Genomic DNA, 21,119 nt, shown 5'->3' on the forward strand with positions numbered 1-21,119 from the left:
GTATGGAACTAGACCTTAACATGTTGACATTACTTGCTGGCATTATCATCCTCTTTTTCTTCTGCAAAGTTGCTTCTAAAGCATTAATTGAAATCATAAATGGAGCACATTTAGGAGAATATTTACCTGTCTTTTGGGGTTCCAGCCTTCTGTGCTGTCTGGGAATGCCAGGAAAAAACCCAACCAGCTAAACTGAAGACACTAATGACATTACCATAGGGAGAATGCATAGCTGGTCTGACATTTGTGATACATCAAATATGGAAGTCTGAGTTCTGGCAATTGTATCTTGTCCCCCAATAAAAATTGTTAGAATCTGCTTAGTCACACATACTGCTAATACAAAACTGTAAACTACTTAATGTAAACAATAAACACACACAATTAAATGCTAAATAAAATGGGGGTTGGAACTAGATGATGTTCAACGTTTCTTCCAACCCAAACCATTCTATGATTCTATTAAATACTTGCCTCAAATTTCTCACAGTACAGGAAGTTATCTTCTCAAGTACCTCTACCTAGACTTTGAGTCCTCTATAATATATGTCTGTCCGTTATGTCTTTTTAATCAATGCATTTTTCCACTGCACTATTATACTCACACAATTCCTGTACACTGAAGGGCATCCAATCTGATGTCCTTTATGGAAATATGGTAAAAATATGTTAAAGAAAAAAAGAGCTGTTTTTTACCAATTCTTCCACCTATAACAATTTGCCAGATTCAAGATATATTTCATAACTGTCTTATGACTAAGGAATAGAATCAGCAATTCTGAATATTTATCTTTGCCACCAGTACAGTGATTCTACAGTACCTTATCATTAATTGTTACAAACATACATAAAAGTCACAAGCAAAATTCTAGCTCTTCAAGATGAGTCATTTTCTCAGATCATCTCTGCAGAGAATACAAATACTAGTCATTTGATTTCATGTTTTCAGTGACAGCTTGGCAAAGCTTACTTGGCTATGACTTCTCTATATACTAGATTCTTCTTTTAACATCCACAGAACAGTTTGCCAGTTCCATGGACAATTCATGGTTTTGTATTTCTAATGGTCATGATTTCCATTGTTTCCATTGTTTAAGAACTGCTAATTATTTTGTGAAGAAGTCAAAGCATTTAGGAAGCTTTTTTTGTGTGCATAAGTATAGACTCTAAGGGGTACTAGTAAAATGCAACCTACTTTTAATCCCAGATTTTGGGCTTACTTAATCATTACTTATTCATAACGAGAACATGACATGACCGCAAACAGTTAATTCTCACTGCATGGCAAAACATTGCACAGATTTTACACATCTGAAAGTACTAGAAAATATTTCCTGATCAAATATGCTGTTATTTAGAATGGATTATACAAATTAGTAACTATTACTACATAATTTTCAACATACTTTTGATTTACTAACTACAAACTTAAAGGAGAAATTTCAGGGTTTCATTTAAAAAAAAAAGAACTCAAGAAAGCAGGAGAACAGCACTTTTGGGATAAAAGATTCTATCACCCTTCTGTAGGCACAGCATTACAACATCCCCCTCAAATCCCTTTGCCTCCTTCTTAAAATCACTTATTTTAAACCCTTATTTTAAAGATTATTTCACACTTTACTTGCTTTTACAGACAGAATTAATCTTTACATTTTCAGACTAAAATTGTTCAGTCAGCTTAAAGCCATTTGTTCCTGTAGCAAGCACATACTTTAACTTAAAGAATAAATCACCTTCTTTCCCTTTACCACTATGTAAACAGGAGACTCCACAATATTCTCTTCACTTTAAAGTAAACCAGGGGTTTTTTTGCCTCATGCTCTGATGCCTTCTTTCTCATCTTGCATGAACACTTATTCTTAAAAATGGATTACTAGATTTGTATACAATATTAAAAGAACAGATTTCACTGAAATCTGGGACAACTGCATAACTACTTAAACACAATTTATATTTGAAAGCTATACCATATATATTTACATGCACATATATATACAGCTTTGCACACCGTTCGTGTTAGAGCAGCAAGCCTGTACCAGTCAGACATCTTTCTTCTACCTTATAAAGACAGGTACAGCATTTGCCATTGAATCTTCAGTTTCATTCAACATCACAGGATGGAGAATACCTGCTCATTCATTTTGGCTTCCACTTGCAACACAGAAATCTTCCTATCATTATCCTCATACTCAGTTTTTCTTTGTCCTTTTTAATACCTGCTTCTTACAAAATCTTGGTATTGTGATAACTGATTTCAAAGATACCTCAGAAAGCAGGTAGCATCAGGAAACAGTAGCACTAAGAAAGGATGACGAAGGTGTTTCAGATTTCAGAAAGAACAGAGCTGTAGGGGCATAACTTGAGTCAAAGACAGTTTGTATATCAGAGTGGCATTACCAGGTTTCTTGATCTATGTTATCTCAAATTGTTTTGTTTCCTAAGACTCACAGATTTTCCACTATAAGATGAAAGGAGAAGGTGCAGTGGAAAGGGAGATGAAGAACATGCAACTCCTGTCTTCTGTCACACATACTATGTTGAGGGTAGACAAACACACCCTGTTTGTAAGGCACAATCACTATTCTACAGAGAATTATGCATTAAAATTATAGAACTTTCCAGCTCACATATAGGAGAAACTACTGCCTGAAGTCCCTTTCTAAATGAAACTACTCCTGTGCAAGGGAGTAGTACTTCTGCCCCTGTAGAGGGACGAGTGTGGGGGTGGCAAGGAGCAGAAGGAATAAATGCTGAGGGACTGGGACTGTAGATTCCCAATCTGTAGATTAGGTGTAAATACTACTTTCTGCATAGACTGTCAATGAGTTGAGGTAACATTTTATTCCACAAATCTATACGACAAAGACCAAGCCTCCCACACCCTTCGCTTTTTTAGAACATATAAAACTCCTATTTAAAATAAAAGTAAAGCAAATGACAGATTTTCTCAAGTTTTCTTGCATTTAAAAATTCACCCAGAAGTATAGTTCACTATTAATCATTGAAGTTCCTCTTCCAATTCAAAACACACACAGCATGATCCTGATTTGTGTTTTCCAGAGGAGGTTTTTGGTTGTTTTTATATATAGCAATATAAATTTTCTCCTCTTGTTAGATTACTGACATCTCATTGCATGGCTTTCTCTACCTTTGCTCTGCCTAATAGGATATTCAAACCTTTCACTTACTGCAACTTGAAAACAACAGGGCTCAAATGAGCTAGTAAACAAAAGTAATTCTGAATCTCTGCAGATTTCTAGCACCTGTCAACACTGTGAGAAAACAACTGACTCTGCTTTCTTATGCAAGATATTGAATATGACACCTGTTAGAGCCTCATTTGTCTTCATTACTACCAGTATTTTCATGTTAAGTTCAACAAGACAGAATATACAAAACCACACCTTTTAAGATTAAGTTAGAGCAAAAAAAAAGTCTTACATTTACTAGAACTGCAGTTTGACTTGCAATAATTTTCTGCCAAGATGACTGATCTAAAATTTAGGAAAAAAGGTCTACATGAAGCTTAAAGTTCCAATTAAATACACTGTGGTTCTAAAACATTTGCAGAAAATAGCTCACATTTCTTCGCAGAGGAAAGTTTGCCAAAAATAATATTGACAAAACAAATATAAAATCGTAACTTGGTGCAAACCATTTGCTATCAAAAAAAGAGACATTAATAATTTGAAAATGTATGTCTATGAGGAAGAAAAGTATCATTAACTCACGCCTCTAAATTGTGATTTTGCACTTTGCTGTAGATTACAGTTTTCATATCCAAGTTCACTGAAAAAGTTAAAGCATTTTTCTTCTGATATTTTTTTCTAACCAATATCCCAGATACTCTTCAAATTTCTTTTTAGAGGAGGTCTGTTGTTGTTTTGCTTTTTGCAGCAGTGAAACAGAGGCTTAAGTAACGAATTACACAACTCTTTGTTGAAAACAACCTGTAACTGACCATAATTTCATCAGAAAACTTGATTATCTAGTGATCTAGCATGTTTTGATTTGAAGAATCAGATAAACATTTTTGTCTGCCTAAAAATCCTTCCATAACTGTTTTTTTTTCTCTCAGTTCTAGCAGCCTGCATATTTTAGAAACAAAATGTAAAGTACTTCCCTTTCATTTGAGCTGTTTCTGCCTTTTAACTAGCTGTTAACTAGTCAAGAAAATGAACTGTATTTGTTACAGCTGACACTTTCAGAAGTTAATCTCCGACATAGGATTGGCAGCTATCCCAGTACAAGAAAAAAAGAATGTATGGATTAAAGCTACTTTGCATTCTGGTCAGAAACACACACTAGCAACATGACAACAAACTTTGCACTCAGAAAGATCCCTCTTTAGAAGGCTGCATTAAAGACTAGAGATTGAATAAAACATCTCGTTCACCAAAGTGACAAATCAACAATCAAGTTTAGAAAACCAAGGTACCTATTACATGCAATAATACTAACTTCAAAAAAAATTATAACTGTTCTTGTCAAGCAGTCCATTTAAATATGAGGGGAAAAAAACAAAACATTTAAGTAACAAAAAGGATAATTTAAAAAACTAAGATAAACACAGCATTCCATATTCCTTCTTCCCTATACTTGTTAGGGTTAGTATATATTACACTTTCCTTCATCTCTTCATCTGAATAGTCTCTACAGTAAGGAAGAAATGTGTTGTTCTTTTTAGCCCTATGGAACCCATGAGAGGAGCAGTGCATCTCACACCACTAATGCACCTCTGCAAAGCCAGTGCAGAGCCATCAGTCTGTGCCTCCCATGCTATCACCATGTGCTATAGGCTGAAAAGCTTCCCAAAACATTCTTTTCATTACCTAAGTGAGTATACTCTGAATAAACTCCAAGCACTAGAAAAGTTAAATAGAAGTTATTGATTTCAAAGAACCAACTATACATAAATCCATTTGGAAGGCACATCATCATTTCTGCAAGTCATCTGGGAAAGAAGTATAAATCTGCATATTCATAGATAATCAGAAGGAGGTAGAGACTGATTTTATGAATTTATGAAATGTGATTGGGTTTAAACATATCATTTCAAAACAACTTCCATATAGGTTTAAAGCTTCTGCTGAAATGTTAAGTTTCAACCATTGGCAATGCAGAGAGCTTAACACGCAGAGAATTTCTACTGCACTAAAATATAGTCAGTTATACACAAATTACATGAGTTACCTGTACACAAGTACAACTGCATTCTCCATACCCCTCTTTTTACAATTCCCTTCTTGGTCTTCCACTGTTCTTTTCCCAGTCTTTGATACCTGACTTTAAATAAATTATGCCACTGTTTACACAGCTAATCCAATTTGCAGCAATACATAACCTCTTGTGTGTACAAACAATGCAGAAAACACATATTTTGCTCCTCTAATGACTCTGTTGTCTTGTTTGTGCTAGGGGACCAGGGAATGTGTGCTCCAAACAGCATTTCAGAGCCCTCCCCATTTTTACTGGATTAAACAATCTACACAGGTTGTACCAGCATTTGGCATCCTGTAAAATGGTCCCTCAGAATGCTTCCATAAGTAACATTATGGCTTTTTCTGTTATGTTAATAGATGATGGAATTGATGTAATTATTTTGTCATTTCTGTACTTAAAACTAATATAACCAGTAATCAGTTTAGCATTTTTATACTAGTTTTTCAAAACTTCAATGTGTTAGTGCATCATACAGAGACAGCTATGTAAAATCATTGCAGAGTCAGAATAGTGAGTGGGAAACATTAAAAACATTTAAACTCGGATCTTACAGAATACATAGGGTGTTTTGGGGTTTGAGGTTTTTTTCTCCTTACCCCTCCTCCAATCTAGTTTCTCAACAAAAGGCACTGTTCTGGTTTGTTTCCTTGTCTTATAAAAAAAAAAAAAAAAAAAAAAAAAAAAAAAAAAGAACAGAGTATTTCACTTGCTAATCTGCAGATTTAAATAAGAAATTCTAGGGTTATGCCAAACAACCACAACCACCAAACACTCTAGCCTCAGATAAAGACCATTTAAGTCAGAGCTGCTGGAATCAGCACACACAACCCTAACGAACAGTGAAGTCTGTTTACAGTCATTGCATATTTTCATGTCAGTTTTGAATCCACATCTTATCACAAAATAAAAGCAAAATGACTGTTAAAGCACAGGAATGAAATCAGGACAGTCGGTTCAATTCTGGATTCACAACGGACTTTGTCTGACCTTAACCAAGTTTCTTCATGTTTCATTTCACATAAACAAAATAGGGAATCTTGGTACAATTAAGGAAAAAAAGCTTCCACAGGGGCATGAGTTCTCATATATTTTAAAGACATACTTCACACATTCACATCCTGGCTCTAAAGCAAAACCAGAAAAATTTTAGCATAACCAAGACAGTAAAATTCAAGTATGTTTCACAGACTAACAGAAATAACCCAAAATCCAACATAGTAAGTAAGGATTACTGTCCAAGACACAATGTTAATATCTCCATTTTCTTTCTGGCACTTGTTGATTCAAAGTATACATTGATCCATGTTAACAGGTAACATTCCTGAGGCACAAATAAAGTTATTTGTATTAAGGAACAAAGCTTCACCAAGGGATAAACCAGGTTTGCTGCCTGCTAGCAATGTTCTAACAAGAAAACTATAACCTCTCATACTTCATGAAATCATTCTTCTCTCTTTAAATGGATATCTATTCTATTGTCTGAAATGCTTGCTATTCAATCTATGAAATCTAATCTCCGATTTTATTTGTATGAAGAACAAAATTATATTCTTTCACTGAAGATAAAGTAATGACTTTTAATAAAGCTGTGATTTTCTTTCCCACAAGTAGCTCACGTCCTCTCAGTTACAGTAGCTTGAATCTGGTACTGTACAGTCTTCCAAAAGGATGTTGTTTGACTATTACTTCATGAACATAAACTTGTTGGCACTCTCAGAACATTTGTCACATTAAGTGCCCCTAATAACGTTAAAATAGAGGTCAGTGTGGCTTCCTAGTAGCTACAGAATAACACCAAGTGTCCAAAAATATTCATCAACTTTTAGGGTATCACCCTAAAGACTTAGGAGACTGAATAAAAATTATTGCTCTGTACGACATCTATGTTTAGGTCACATATGCACAGCTATGGACCAATTAGCTGTAACTATAACATCAGCAGCAGAAATGTGAATAAGTATGATACAGAGACACCCTGGCTCAGCTTAGGTCTGGTAATAACACACGTACATCAACATGGTCACAGCCTATGGCAAATGAAACTATTTACTTGGACTCAGAAGTCCCCCTCCAGTTTTCCTGTTCCTCATAAGAGGGGCCACTCTGCCATGAGAATGATGCTGTGCCATTTAGATTTACTGGCTTAGGTTTTCTTTAACTTGAGGATCTTTGCACTGTTCTGCCTTTATCTTGCTGTGGGCACGTCAACAGAGCCTTTGGCAGGCAGATGCATGCTCTGACTTGGCCAGATGCAACCTAATAGCAGTTTGTGCATCTGTAATTACCACAACACTGTGCTAATGTTAATAAGCTGTAACAACAGTTTATTCAAGCACTGTCACAGGAATGACAGTTTCAGCTTTTGATTTGGAGCTAGTTTGTCTTTAGTCAACTGGGAGCATGCACAAAGAGTTTGCATTTGCCTAGAAGAAACCAAGTGGACATATCTACTAACTTAATTCCATACTTTTCCAGTAGTGAGGCTGGAAGTATTCTGAGGATTAGTACATTTCACATTGGAATCTGTCAGTATGTTATTGATACTGGGTGGTATAAATGTTCCAAAGACAAGTATACAGAAGTAATTTTAGACTGCATCCATAATACTGAACAGATGGAAAATACATGATTTAGTAGAAAACCTTCTAGAAAAAAAAGAAAGTGGTCTTCACATCTCTGATCTCAGAAACTGTTTCTAAAGGAAAAAACAGAAAGTCTCTATCCTCATTTAGACTTCTTTAGCTTCTCTCTTCAGGCTAACAAAGACACCATTTATGTCAGTTACGATAATAGATTTCATTATGTGAATATCTATACATATGACTTTGAATGGACAGACCATGTACTTTTAAAAAGACGGGTACTGTACTCCAATAACAAAATTTGGTTTACTTGTTGCTTATGATTACCAGCAAGTCACGTACTTCATTTTTGAGTTGAATCAGCCCTTTTTATTGCCAGGCTGTAAAATGACCACCTGCATTACCAAATATAAGAGGTTGGAATCAAAAGTTTTGTCACAGAAATATTTATCTCCTTAACGTCATACTTCAGTTTAGATAATGCAGTTACACAGAACAATGCAAACGAATGGAAACATTGCTAGAGAAGAGAAATTCTGCCAGATGGATGTAGGGCAACATTCAGCGTTAGCTCAATGAATCTCAGACGGTTGGCCATTTCTACTCTCATTTTGCATCTTGTAAGAAAGCAGGACCCCAAAAGTGGTTTTATAAAGCTAGTAAAATAAAACAATTCTATATGTAGAAAGGAATTAAGCTCGTTAACAATTATACTCGGACTGATTTGTTTCATATAGAATTGTTTACTGTGAAAAGTAGCTTTTGCTTCACTGTGCATTTTTTTTCCTAACTACTGCTTAGAAAAGCTTATATTGTAATTTTTGCTGGTTTAGTAATTCTTTATCATAGACATGCAGCTATTTTTAGGACAATTTCAGAAAAAACTCAGGTAACAGAATTTTAAGATATTACTTCCTATACTTATTTGATAATTCAAGCAAAATAAAATTGGAACACACATTTCCAAGTGTTGCTACAGTTCAATTTGAAATATGAACAATAGAGCTCATCCAGGTTTTTATGAATCTAATGAATGCGAGAATGCCTAGATTACCTCTTCCCAACATTTTAAAAACTTCACAATAGCCTATTTGCAAGAGAATTTAGTAAAGTTCCCTAAAAGTAAACAGTAAGCAAAAAGAATAGAATCAAATATCAACAGTAAATGACACAATACAGCATGTCATGATTTCTACAAACAAGGCTATCAACGATGGTCACTACATCCAGGAAACAGTCCAATTAACCTTTGTTCAGACTGGAGCGTTCTTACAACAAAAAGCACAACTCTGTGCTGAACACAAGAAGGCCCATCATGCAGAAGACACTTCTAGGCAAGGCTTGCCTTCCAGTCCTAAGAATAAAATATTTAAGAGCCATTACATGAAACTTTGTGCTATGCTTTAAAACATACATAGACCGTGAAAACAGAATTTTATTTAACAGCCCCTCTCCAAAAAAAAACCCAAAACCAACAAAACAAACATCAAAAATTACCAAGGACAGAAATGGACAAATGTCTGAGGAAAACATGCACCTTCAAAAAATACTAGGTTCTTTTCTTCTGCTTGAGTTTCCCCTCTTCCTCCCTCCCCCGATAATCCTGTTTTTTCTAAATAGACATTCACAAATGTAGTTACAAGATTAATTATGTCATTTTCATAGGTAAAAACAGATCATCACTGAAGAAGTGAATTGTTCTATAGGTTCACAGACAGAGATGTTATTCTTTTAATACCTGCAGGTCACATGTAATAGATTTAGCATGCTTATGAACAGAAAAGGGTTTTCTGTGGGGCTAACTTTCATTGATAGATGTAAACAGAGACTACTAGGCATCATAGTCTGGAAAACAGTCACAAATATATTTAAGGTACATTAAAGCAATAATAACATTCACTAATCACAATCAAAAAACAAAACCCCAATTAATTTAAATAGTTTTCATAATTTTTATATGGTAATAAGGTCTCTTTCTTTCAAATTTCAGTCCACACAACACCTACAAGTAGTTTTTCCTGGTTTTAAAAAAAGGGACAGAATAACAGACATCAGAACTTCATCTAACAGCAAAAAGATTTTTCTCTTGAAAGGAATATTTCTAGTATTTCTTGGTTTTAATTGCGTTTGATTGGGCTTTGGGGAATCTTTTTTTATTTTTGTTTTTAATGAGATCCTCGGTAGCTAAAAAATCCAAAATACACTATTCATAGGAAAGTGAATTTCTTTTCATCAACATTTTTACAGAAAAAAGTTTTCCCAGACAGATCCATTCTTATATATAGCGGATAAAGTGTTAATTCACATACCTCGTAAAAAAAAAAAAAGTCAGGAAACCATGTATATAAAGGGCTGCAAAGAATGAAGCAGGCAATTCCTGAGGTTTTAGAACACACCTAGGTATCTTTTGGTTCATAGTAATGTTAGCAATAAATAGAAAAAGTGACTATAAATTCAAATTAACTCTAAAATTAGCAGCACATACACAAATCATGCACTCAGAAATGAAGCCACGCTACCACGACATTAAACAAACATCTGTAAATTTACTTCTAAGAATGCTAAAATCAGAATAAGTCTACAAGGAGTTTGAGAGCTGTATAGTCATCATCTGTGAGAGAGTTCTCAAACCCAGCAATATAAATTCTGTATGTACACAGCCTGTATAACCCAAAGATATTCACAAAAATGTAATGCAGCAGTGCTGGGAAGGATTATTTCAACTAAATGCTAACAGCTATTGAATCCAATGTGTGGAACTGCCATAAACTGGCACAAATCCATTTAACATCTGATCACTCAGACAGTACGCTTACAGACCTACAGGCATGATGTGAATACTGAATATTAAAGGAACAGTTTTGCCTAGTGTCACAAAGCCACAGACCAAAACAAGCAAGTAAACCAAAACTCTTGAAACCACAAACAAAAACAAATCACGAATTTTTGTACTGAATGGTAAACTCCAACACAGCTATGACCTGCACTGCAATAAGTGAGTGACTATAATGATTAAATGCATGAAGCTCAACTTTCTCATATGTTCCTAGAGGGAGAAAATTAAATCAGTAGCTTATAATACTTAAAATGTGTCTTCAGTTTTATTATTTAAAAAAAAAAAACAGAAAAATATCCTTTTTGTCCCACGTGCCATCTTGAATAGAATCTGACACATCAGAACATCTCTTTAGTTTTGTGCTGTTTGATTAGACCCACACTTTTTCAGCACTACTTTAAAAACATGCCCACTACTTAAATATACAAAGTTAGAGCTTGATTTTCTATTCTTTACTAAATCAAAATTCCCACATACTCACGTTGGAGTTATACAACTCCTGAAAGCTTCAATCAAACCCTGAAAGCTGCAATCAGTACAACGCCCGAAACAGTACTCTTGGCACAGAAGTCTCCCATTGACTTCAGTGGGAGTTCCACGACTGCAGGGTGTGCACAATTCTGTCAGCAGAACTCATCTCGTGTAACATGATTTTCTTAAAAGAAACTACACAGGCTAGAGATGGATGTAGCTATACTATAGGCAATCTTAATTGGAAGAAGTCAGCATTTTATTTTTCATAAATCTAAAGTTAGAGTATTATTCCCCAACACAAAAAGCATAGGAGTACATGAATTATTGCATTATTTATTAATGATGGCAATGCCCCGTTGGGTATAATTCACCTTGAATTTCAAATTCCAGATATGACTTACAAAAATAGGAACAAAAAGGAAACAGCAACAAAAGAAAACCTTCTGTTGTGAAATACAGATGTCTGATACAAAATCATTCAGGTGATTACCAAAACCAAAATGTTTCCTGTTGTGAAATTTTATCATTTCAATTCTCTATTAATGCCATACATGCAAATAAAGAATTTAAGGCTAAATTTTTTAAGAATATCATTTTCCATTTTCAGAGATATGTAACCAAGGGAGAAAAAAAATTCAGACATTAAAAATGGAAAAATTGGTTTTGACACCCAACTTTAGATCTTCCTAGGAAGAAATGGAGAGTATTTTTTGTTTGTTTTTTTTTTTTAGCGTATGAACCACATCTATTGACACCAGCAGAATTTGCAAGAGGTATCAACGAGACACTGGTAATTCTTACTGTATTAAGAAGTAAGATCTGCTATGTAACACCTGTTACATAGTTCATTTATATTTTCCAAAAAGTAACATTGAGCAATTTGAAAGTTATCTTTCCCCTACATCTTGAGAGTCTTTGCATGAAGAATGTCTTAGAAGCACATCACTTGAAGGCATCACCTGGGACATTCTGAGGACCCATTAAATGTAATCCTTTCATAAATTGCTAAAGAATCATTTTAAGAATAGCCATACTTCTTCCCCATCACTCTTATCATGCTCTAGAGTCACTGTTTGTTTGGCTAGAAATTAATTTTCATACTACAGACTTTTTTGTAACCAGTTTATATCCATTTACTCGTATGCCACATTGTCCTTTCAAGTACTTCTGCAATCTGTGTGTTTATCACTGGGAGCCCTCTTCCTAGCCATCAAATGTCTCTTAGTATTTAGTTTACCAAGGTATCTGCTCAAACGCTTTTAGCCCCTACCCCCTCAGTAAGGCAGAACTTGCAAAAGCGATATTTATGAACAAGAAGGTTTTTTACAATTGGTCTGATGCAGATCAGCTTAAAATTTAAGTACTTCATACTACCATTTGTTAAATTATTACAACTATTACCAAAACACTAGGAAAATAAATACTTTTTTTAAAAAGGAGGAAAGAAACACCGAACAAAAGAATACAATTAAATCGCTGGAAAGTCCATGAATATAACATGCAAATCTGAGTCCAAAATACAAGAAGAGACAGGCAGCTCTACAGTACATACAATTATAAGCATAATGGAAGAGTTAAGCAAGGAATTAGTATTACTCCATCACTTACAACAAAACAACTATTTTTTTTCCTTTTTCAGGCTTTATTCAGCAGTTTTCCCTCAACTTGCTGTCACAGTCTACCAAGTAGATCAAAGTATTGTGAGGTTTAAGAACAAAATCACGCAACAAAGATCTGCCAAGACTATTAAGGAAGATCGCACAGATATAACCCGACATATCCCTGAATGTTGCAGCATGCACTGACATTAAGCACCACACTGTTCTTGTTCTGTACTTATCCTGCTTCTTTATGACTTGTTGCCTTGAGTCTCTGTCAGAACGAGGTCACTGGAGTATATCCATCTTTGTTCCGACCCAGTAAGCATGTTAGTATGCAAGTATGGGTTGAAGAACTTTAACAAATAATGGTATATTACATTATTCCTGATAACTGGTCTTCGGTACATTTAACATTAACCCTTTCATATCCTCTCCCCAAACCCCTGGATCTTTAGTTTATTTTGCTCTGACTAATTAAGGTACAATGACACAATATTGACAGAATATCATTGCCGGTCTGACTACATCTTTCCGGATACCATAATAAAGAAAATAAATTTCGTATGATCATTACATAAAGCTATTCATAGTAAGAGACAGAATTACCTCTTCCTACCTATTCATGTCTATCTGCAACACGTGCCACAAGGATCTCCATACACTTCTTTATGTCTCTCTCTTTAAATACTTTATTAAGTATAAACCTGACTTCATACCAGCCAAATTCAGCTGCAGTACAAAGGTCTACGAAGTTAACGGGTTTGAAATCGCTTGCAGCTTGAGTGAATATGCTGCAGTGTGTTTTAGTAGCAAGAAAATTGATGGCAATGATTTTGTTTTTAAACTGAATTCATAGTGTGCTCCAAATAGCACCGCTTGGGCAAAGTGATGAAGTCATCAACTTCTTGTATGAATTTCATACATCAATTCCAAGTATGAATTTCAGCTCATAGCCAGTCAAACAACTGTTATTGTTACTCAGGCCAAAACTGCAAGGTAAATAATAAGTTTAATATAGCTAATGGGAAAGGTCATCTTGAAAAAGGACTTTTCATTCATAAAGTTATTAATATGTTACAGGTATAATAGGTATTACTTGGAACTCTGCTGAATTAAGTTATTCATCAACCTTTGTCTACAGTTTAGCAATAGTACTCAGGTAACTAGAACACTAAAAAAACCCAGCTTATCCTTCTAAAATCGCAGTAAAAATTTAAGTCAGAGAAAAGGTACAACTGGGCAATATCTACTCCACTCTCTCTCTTCTACTGGAAAAGTGCCACTACATCTCAAATAAACATAAGTTAACATGAAGGTGTTTTATGCTTTTTATGGAAAGCTAGTTCTGGAAGGAACCCATCTAATACTTGAATAAGAGGAAATTTATTTCAGTAATAACAGGCAGGACCAATGAAGAAGCATACCAAACCTCCATAGTACTTAAAGTTGCTTCCCAGGTTTGTCTGGATGTTGTCCATGCATAAGTCGGCGATTTCAGATAAGATTATACCTGGATCATGGAAACTGACAGCAAATGACAGCCTTGGTTAGTAGATATCCACGCTTACTGACATTATCTGTTCAAATAGGTTGTTAAATGACTTGATCTTTCAATCCTACCTGCAACGCTCTTTGTGTATTATACTAAGGAACGGAATCAATTAAACATTTTTTCTGTACTAAAAGGAGCAGAAAAACAGCAAAACTATTCAGAAGGTGTCTGATTTTGTTTTCAATTTTTAAATGGTAGCAGTATTTTTAGATAGATATCATGTTAGCAATTTTTAGTTTGTACACTTCACTGTCTGCCCCCTTCCCTAATTAACTTACTTAAGACAGCAAAATAATTGCTTGTAAAGAACTGGTCCTGTTTGTTTCTCACGCAAACACCGACTTAAGACAGTGGAAATTCTCCTTTGACTAGAATCAGTAGAATTTGACCACAATGCTCACTGTCATCTTCACATTTAATAACTACATAAGTACTTGATTCTGCAGTGGATCTTACTTTATATTTGTAGTTCAAGACATAACTTGTGTCATGTCATTAATAATCTAGGTTTTGATGAACAGATGCAAAGAGAAATTTTCTTTTAATCAAAGTTTCCCAACATTGCAGCATAGCAGCAGCATAAATGAATAGTATTGCCCCATCTCATGTTATTTCAAAAATGAAAGCTGTTTACCTCATGATAGTTCAATAGATGCCTTCACATATTCACAGTTCCAAAACTCACTGAAGTCAACCGATTTCTGCTCAATGTGGTGATCTCCGTATTAGTGTAACCAACAGTGCTTCCATGGAGCACTCCAGCTCCAACGCAGGTTATTCAGGCTTAGGGATACTGTTAAACAAGGGTTTCTAGGGAGCAGTCTTCTGTATCATTTGTTTGCTCAGGTATTGTTTCCTCTCCATGTAATTTTTAAGTAACTTTTAAAAGTGTTTCTTTTCCAATACAAAAAGATCTTAATATCATAAGCTGTCACCACAAATAGCTGTAGCTAGATAATTGACTCTCACTGTTTATGATTGGTTTTATTCCTCCAATTATTTTCTTCTTTTCATTCAATTAATTAAAAACTAGATTCTGAGCTTGTCTACAGCAGAGCAAATCAGAAAGTTTCCTCTCCAATTAACATCATCAGTCAAATGATAAAAACTAATACAAAAATTTAGCCAAACAATAAAAATAAGGTTGGTACCTTTATTTTTGAAGATCTCATTCAGTATGTTATAGCACAACACAAGACATCTGAAGAACACCTTGCTATTTGAAATTTTCCTTTTTGTTTTCCTGACACCCTTTAAAAACATTCAAATTCATACAATCACAGTATTAAGTCAAACTGCGCTACGAACACAACAACAAGATTTTGCTAAAAATGCAGAATTATGTTACTGAAACTGGACATTCTCAGATTCTGGAAGGAACAGCAAGTATTGTTCCTAGTGCTCTATTTAGCATTCAAAGTTATTCTGAGTTTTAAACTAGTTACCAAAAAAAGAATTATTTAGTCAAATACCTAACCTATATGCATTAAGGAGGTAGGGTGTGGTGGGTGGGACTTAATTATTAGGTCAGAATTAAGTCATGATTAATTGATTAGTCAAAACAAAAAGTGATAAGATATATTAGACTCCAACAGGCCTTGATCTAGTCTGTCAGACCCCAATTAGTCTTCAGATTTGAATACATCAGGATATCCTTAAGTTCTTTCACCTCTCTTCCATTTCTGAATTTCAAGAGACATCGAAAATAAAACTCAAATGACATGTAAAACCTCAGGACACACCTCACCAGCTAAACTACCCTTATTCACAAAACAAATGTGTGTGCGCTAATAAATAAACACAAAACCCCAAATAAAACACCTGGCATTAATTACTTGGTATAAACTGTATAGATATGAGTACCAATTTATTATCTAGATTCTTTATTTGGAGAAGTCTATATCCTACTCTTTTAATAATGGATTTTCAACTCACAGCCACAAGTTAGTGTAGTTAAAAAACATTTCCTAAAATGTCATATTAACTTGACTCAACTGTGCTGGAATAAAATAGCGTGTGCTGAATATAATGAGGTCGTGAGTGGAGTAAATTGGAAGAAAAATCAGTACATAAACAGGAATCACTTGGGAAAGGTGTCTTCAATAAAAGGTCAGTGAAAGGGCAAACAAATACAACACTTTTTTTCCACAATACTTATTGAAAAAGAAGGCCATGAAAGGTAAATCATACATAAATAGGTCATGACACTCCAATAACATTCCAATAGATAAAAATAGTCACCCAAATAAATACAAGAACTGTGTTGTAAAAGAAAAAGACAAAGTCAAAATGATGCCATTCAGTCCCTTAGAAGAGACCTTAAAGCTTTATCTCTATAACCTTATCTTTCATACATTTTACAATTTACAGGCACTGCAAACACTAAAAATCGCTCTAACTCAATTTTGAATAAGAGTATATGAAACAAAAGTTTCTACATATTTCTCAACCATCCATTCTTAGGTCAATCTTTTAGAATGCCCTGAGTCCAGGTTTCTTTTCAGGCAAATATTTTGATTCTCATCTTCACTTGAAGAGGAGTTATACAGGCTAAAACAGGAAATCAAACATTACTCTTTGTCTGTTTTTTGTTAAGAGTGAAATGGAGAGGAGAAGGTAGTAGATGTATTTTAATCTTAATGCATTTTGTATAAATTGACGGGTAGCAGAAAACAATGAAGTCTCTGGATGTTTCAGATTTTGGTATACAACTGGAATAAAATATTTCCTCTTAATCCAGTAGACCAACTCACCAATTTAAAAAAACTCAAATTTCATGGATTTTCTAGGCAAGAAACAGAAAGAAGCAGGATTCTAGAAAGTGACTACGCTGTGTTAAATAAGTCACATATGCTGGAACTTCTTTTGGACAATGTTCCTTACCAACAAACAGTCTCTTATAAGCACTTTTAAAGGGATACTCCTCTGGAAAAAAAACAAAAACAAAACACACAAAACCAAACTCAGTATCAAAGCAGCGAAAAGAGGAAACTTAAAGCACATTGACTGAGCAAGTACTCAACTCCTGACAGTCTCCAGGATGAGCACAAAATAGATTAAATTCCATAAGCAAAACACATTCTATTGCAACTTCACAATTTTTTGCTAACTTATGTTAGCAAAGTATATTATGCAGACTGATAAAAGAAATAGTATTTTGCAATCTTGGAAGATACTTATTTCATCCACAGTAAATCAGTGTCCCTGGACAGTGGTACAATATAATGAAGCCTCCTTTTCCAAGTGTTCTATTTCTACCTATGTTAAAAGAAGCAGATTTACAGAAGGGAATAGGCTCTTTCGTTGGTTTGGGGTACATGTTCTGGTATTGTTTTTATTAAAGCAAAGCTAATTAAATTTGAGCCTTTCACTCTGGATGAATTGTTTGGACAGCTTTGAAAGGTTAAGAAAAAAAATCCTTTTGTTCTAGCGTAACAACATTGCCAGTCAAACTTCTCCCTCGTGATGAAATTAGAAGAGGGAATATTTGGCCCTGGCAGATAATTATGACATTCATAAGCTCTTAACTTAAGGGGCTGATGAAGGGGGTTACTGTCGGCTACTCATTTTCAAGCTGCTCTGATTTTCTAAAATGGAACAAATACATCACAGTTCCCTCTCTAGCAATTCCAAAATAAAAAGCTTTAGTCATTCTTCATAAAATCTTCTTCAGCTATATTCTTCAAAATATAAATCCTCAACCTACAACTCACAATATTTCTTAACCATTCACACTACCTCTACGTTAGCATCAAAAAGTCATAATCATCATTTAATACTCACATAACACTGGTTTTCTTAACCAGAAAAAACCCTCACAAACACCACAACCTTCAGCTGATAAGTGTTCCGTGCCACTGCATTCCCAAAAGAAGATAAATCCCAAGAGTTTTTGGAATAGCCTCTCACATGATTTGAATCACTTCAAGAAATTCCCAAGATTACTTCATGTGTCAAAAATAAATAAATAAATAAATGCATCCCAAATCCCTCCCCATAACAATGCTTATTAAAATAATAATAATAATAATAATAATAATAATAATAATAATAATAATAATAAAATCACTGTAGAATTTTACTCTCCTATAGCAACCTAGATAGGAATATTCTCCCTACATAGACATTTTCCCACTCTCATTTACTATCTCTTGCTGTGGATTGAGGCTGCATGTTCCTGTTATTTCTACAGTCAGTTCAAAAATCTTACACATACACACGCACCCCCTCCATTAGCCCCCTTTATTTAATAAAAAGGCCCTGTTCAGGATTTTTTGGTGGGTTTTGGTGTTTTTTGGGGTTTTGTGTTTTTTTGAGACTAATAACAATTTGCTCCCAATACAAGATCTACTCAGCTCTCCTCCTCTTCTTTCCACCTCCCCCTCATATCTATCCCCCTACAATTTTCAAGGCTCATCTTAATATAGAATTTGGCTTCATTATTTGTCTCCTGACACTTGCAATAGTAAGACACCAAAACTATTTAGTCCTCCCACGCCGCAGTAATCACACTTCACAAACTAGCTTTCTCCCATTCCTCCGTTAAAGGAACCGAGGACCACATCTCTACACACATCACACCTAGGCAGATCAAAACAACGCCTGAAGGATGCTTTCATGTGCTCCTTCTCCTTTGCCATCCCAGCGCTGGCAAAAGCCTCCGGAACCGTTTCCATATCGCTGCTAATCGGGAGACCTCCAGAGCTCATCCCGAGGTGCCAAACGCACAGAAGCGCTGTTAAATTGAGAGCACCTGGTGGCTCTTTGCTTATCACCGAGACAAAGCCGCCCGTGTAGCACGAGGTGCGGGGATAAACACATTGAAGGAGACCTTCAGAGCTGTCGTCTTAATACCTCGAGGCGTAACTCCCCCCCTTCTCGAGCGCAACAGATCTCGCTGCCCTCTCGCACGACACCGTGTAGCGCCCGGGCGAGACGCTCCGCGCCGCCGCCGTGGAGCTCTGCCGCCCCCTGCTGCAAGGCAGGGGCGCTCCGCGCCGCTCCCACGCCTCTCTCGCTCCCAGGTGGGTTGGTTTATTTATTTTTTTTATTTTTTTTTTTTTCCCCTCCCTCCCTCCTTCCCCTTAAAACCTGCTTAAAAAAAAAAAAGGCCCCGAGCTCTAGACCCGCCTACCCCTCTTCCAGGTCCAGGCAATGCAGCGCTTCCAGGCGCCTGGCGGAGAGCATCCCACGGGAGGCGCGGCATCCCGCTTCGGCCCCGAATCAGCCGCTAGAAACTTGCCCCAACAGTTTCGAGCCGCCGCAATTATCCATCCCTCCCTGAGGGCCACCCACCCTCATCTCCTTGAGGAGCACAGAGCCGCGAGCAACCACATTGGCGACATCCGAAACAGAGAAAAATTTCAACCCACACCCCAACCTCAAAAAATAATAATAATAATAATAAAAAAAAAAATCCCCACAAAATCCAAAAGCCGACCACGCCACCACCGCCAAGGGCTTTATTTTCTGAAGCGAAAAAGCAACTTGCCTATGCAATCCGGCAAACCTTTGCCCATCCATACGCAGAAAGGCGAAGGCGCAGCCCCAGCGCGCCCCGTCTCCGCGCACCCCTGCCCTTCCCGGCCTCATGCCAGCGCTTCAAAGTCTCCGCGGCCGCGCTCCCCCTGCCCCGCCGGCACCCCCCGGGCCAGGGAGGGGGGCTCGGTGTCCCCGCAAAGCGAGAGGAGCGGCCTCGGGAAGGGGAGCATCCCGGCAGGTCAGGTTTCCCACGGGGCTCTACCGACAGCACTTCTCCTACAAACGAAGCCCGCGTTACCTTTCCCCCTCCAGCGGATACACATTTGAAAGCGCGAACCCCAGCAGATATATTTTTTTTAATCGCTTTATCGCCCTCTCCAATTTATCACCCTAAAAAAAGAAAATTAAAAAAAAAGATAAAACCCCATGCAAAGCAGTTAAGTGCACTTAGCATCTTCCAGGTGTTTTCCTTTTTCTTTCTTTTTTTTTTTTTATTTTTCGGTTGTCATAAATGATTCCTCCCCACCTTGAAGACTTTATTAAAAAAAAGGGGGGGGGCATGATGAAAGAAGTTTTAGGTCCTTTTTCATTTGCTTCCAGGGCGACACAACGCTTTATTTCTTTCTCCATAATTTCAGCGACCAGACAGCACAGGTAAGAATAATCTATTTTGGAAAAAAAGGAAGGAAGAAAAAAAAAAAAAAAAAAAAGCATCCCCGCTCCTACCTTGCCCGCTGCTGAGGAGCAATCCGAGCAGGTAGAGAGGCAGGAGGCTCATGTTCAGGAGCTGGCGCCGGTGGACAGTTCCGAGTTGGAGATGCTCGCCCGGCGCCGCCGCCCGCCCAGTGCCTGCCAGCGCCTCCCCGCGCCGCACTATATCGGGGAGGCAGCGGCCGCCGCGCGGGGGGCGGGCGCACGCCGGCCCGCTCGGATCCCTCCGCGGTCGCACCTACCGCCGAGCGATAGATCCTTCCGCCGCTCCGAGAGGAGGCTGCGAGGCTAGAAGGCTGCTTCCCACGCCTCGCCTGGAGAAGCGAGGCGACTCCCCCACGCCCCCCCCCCCCAAGCCTCGGGGCCCCTTGGAGCTTGCTCTTCCCCCCTCCTCCCCCTCCGAGGGGGAGACAACCTCAAGTCTCCCGGGCAAGCCCAGCGGGGGTGTGGATGGGGGCGCACGTAGCGGGCTGGCGCGGCTCGGGCACCCCCGATCGCCGCAGGCAGCATCCGCAGCGCCTGCCCGTGGGGCGCCCGGGATGCGGAGGGGGGTTGCGCGGGGGGATGCGCGAGGGATGCGCGGTTCCCTCCGCGCCTCCCGCGTGCGGTAAATGCGCCGCGGCGCCGGTGGGAAGCGGGAGCACCGTGAGCCTCGCGTA

The 21,119-nt window shown here is 37.3% G+C and overlaps 1 protein-coding gene across 1 annotated transcript in view; it reads right to left on the reverse strand.

Moving 5' to 3' along the window:
* The window catches only part of NCAM2 (neural cell adhesion molecule 2), a 271,224-nt gene extending 250,254 nt beyond the window's left edge, over window positions 1-20,970 (reverse strand). Inside the window, exons 1-2 of the mRNA XM_054061402.1 lie at window positions 20,818-20,970; window positions 20,476-20,698 (exon numbers count right to left, since the gene is read on the reverse strand). Coding sequence (XP_053917377.1) covers window positions 20,476-20,698; window positions 20,818-20,970 — 376 coding nt within the window. The remainder of the gene's footprint in view (window positions 1-20,475; window positions 20,699-20,817) is intronic.
* Window positions 20,971-21,119: the final 149 nt, after the last annotated feature.

The sequence above is a fragment of the Cuculus canorus genome, chromosome 1, assembly GCF_017976375.1.
Source record: "Cuculus canorus isolate bCucCan1 chromosome 1, bCucCan1.pri, whole genome shotgun sequence".
Taxonomy (NCBI): domain Eukaryota; kingdom Metazoa; phylum Chordata; class Aves; order Cuculiformes; family Cuculidae; genus Cuculus; species Cuculus canorus.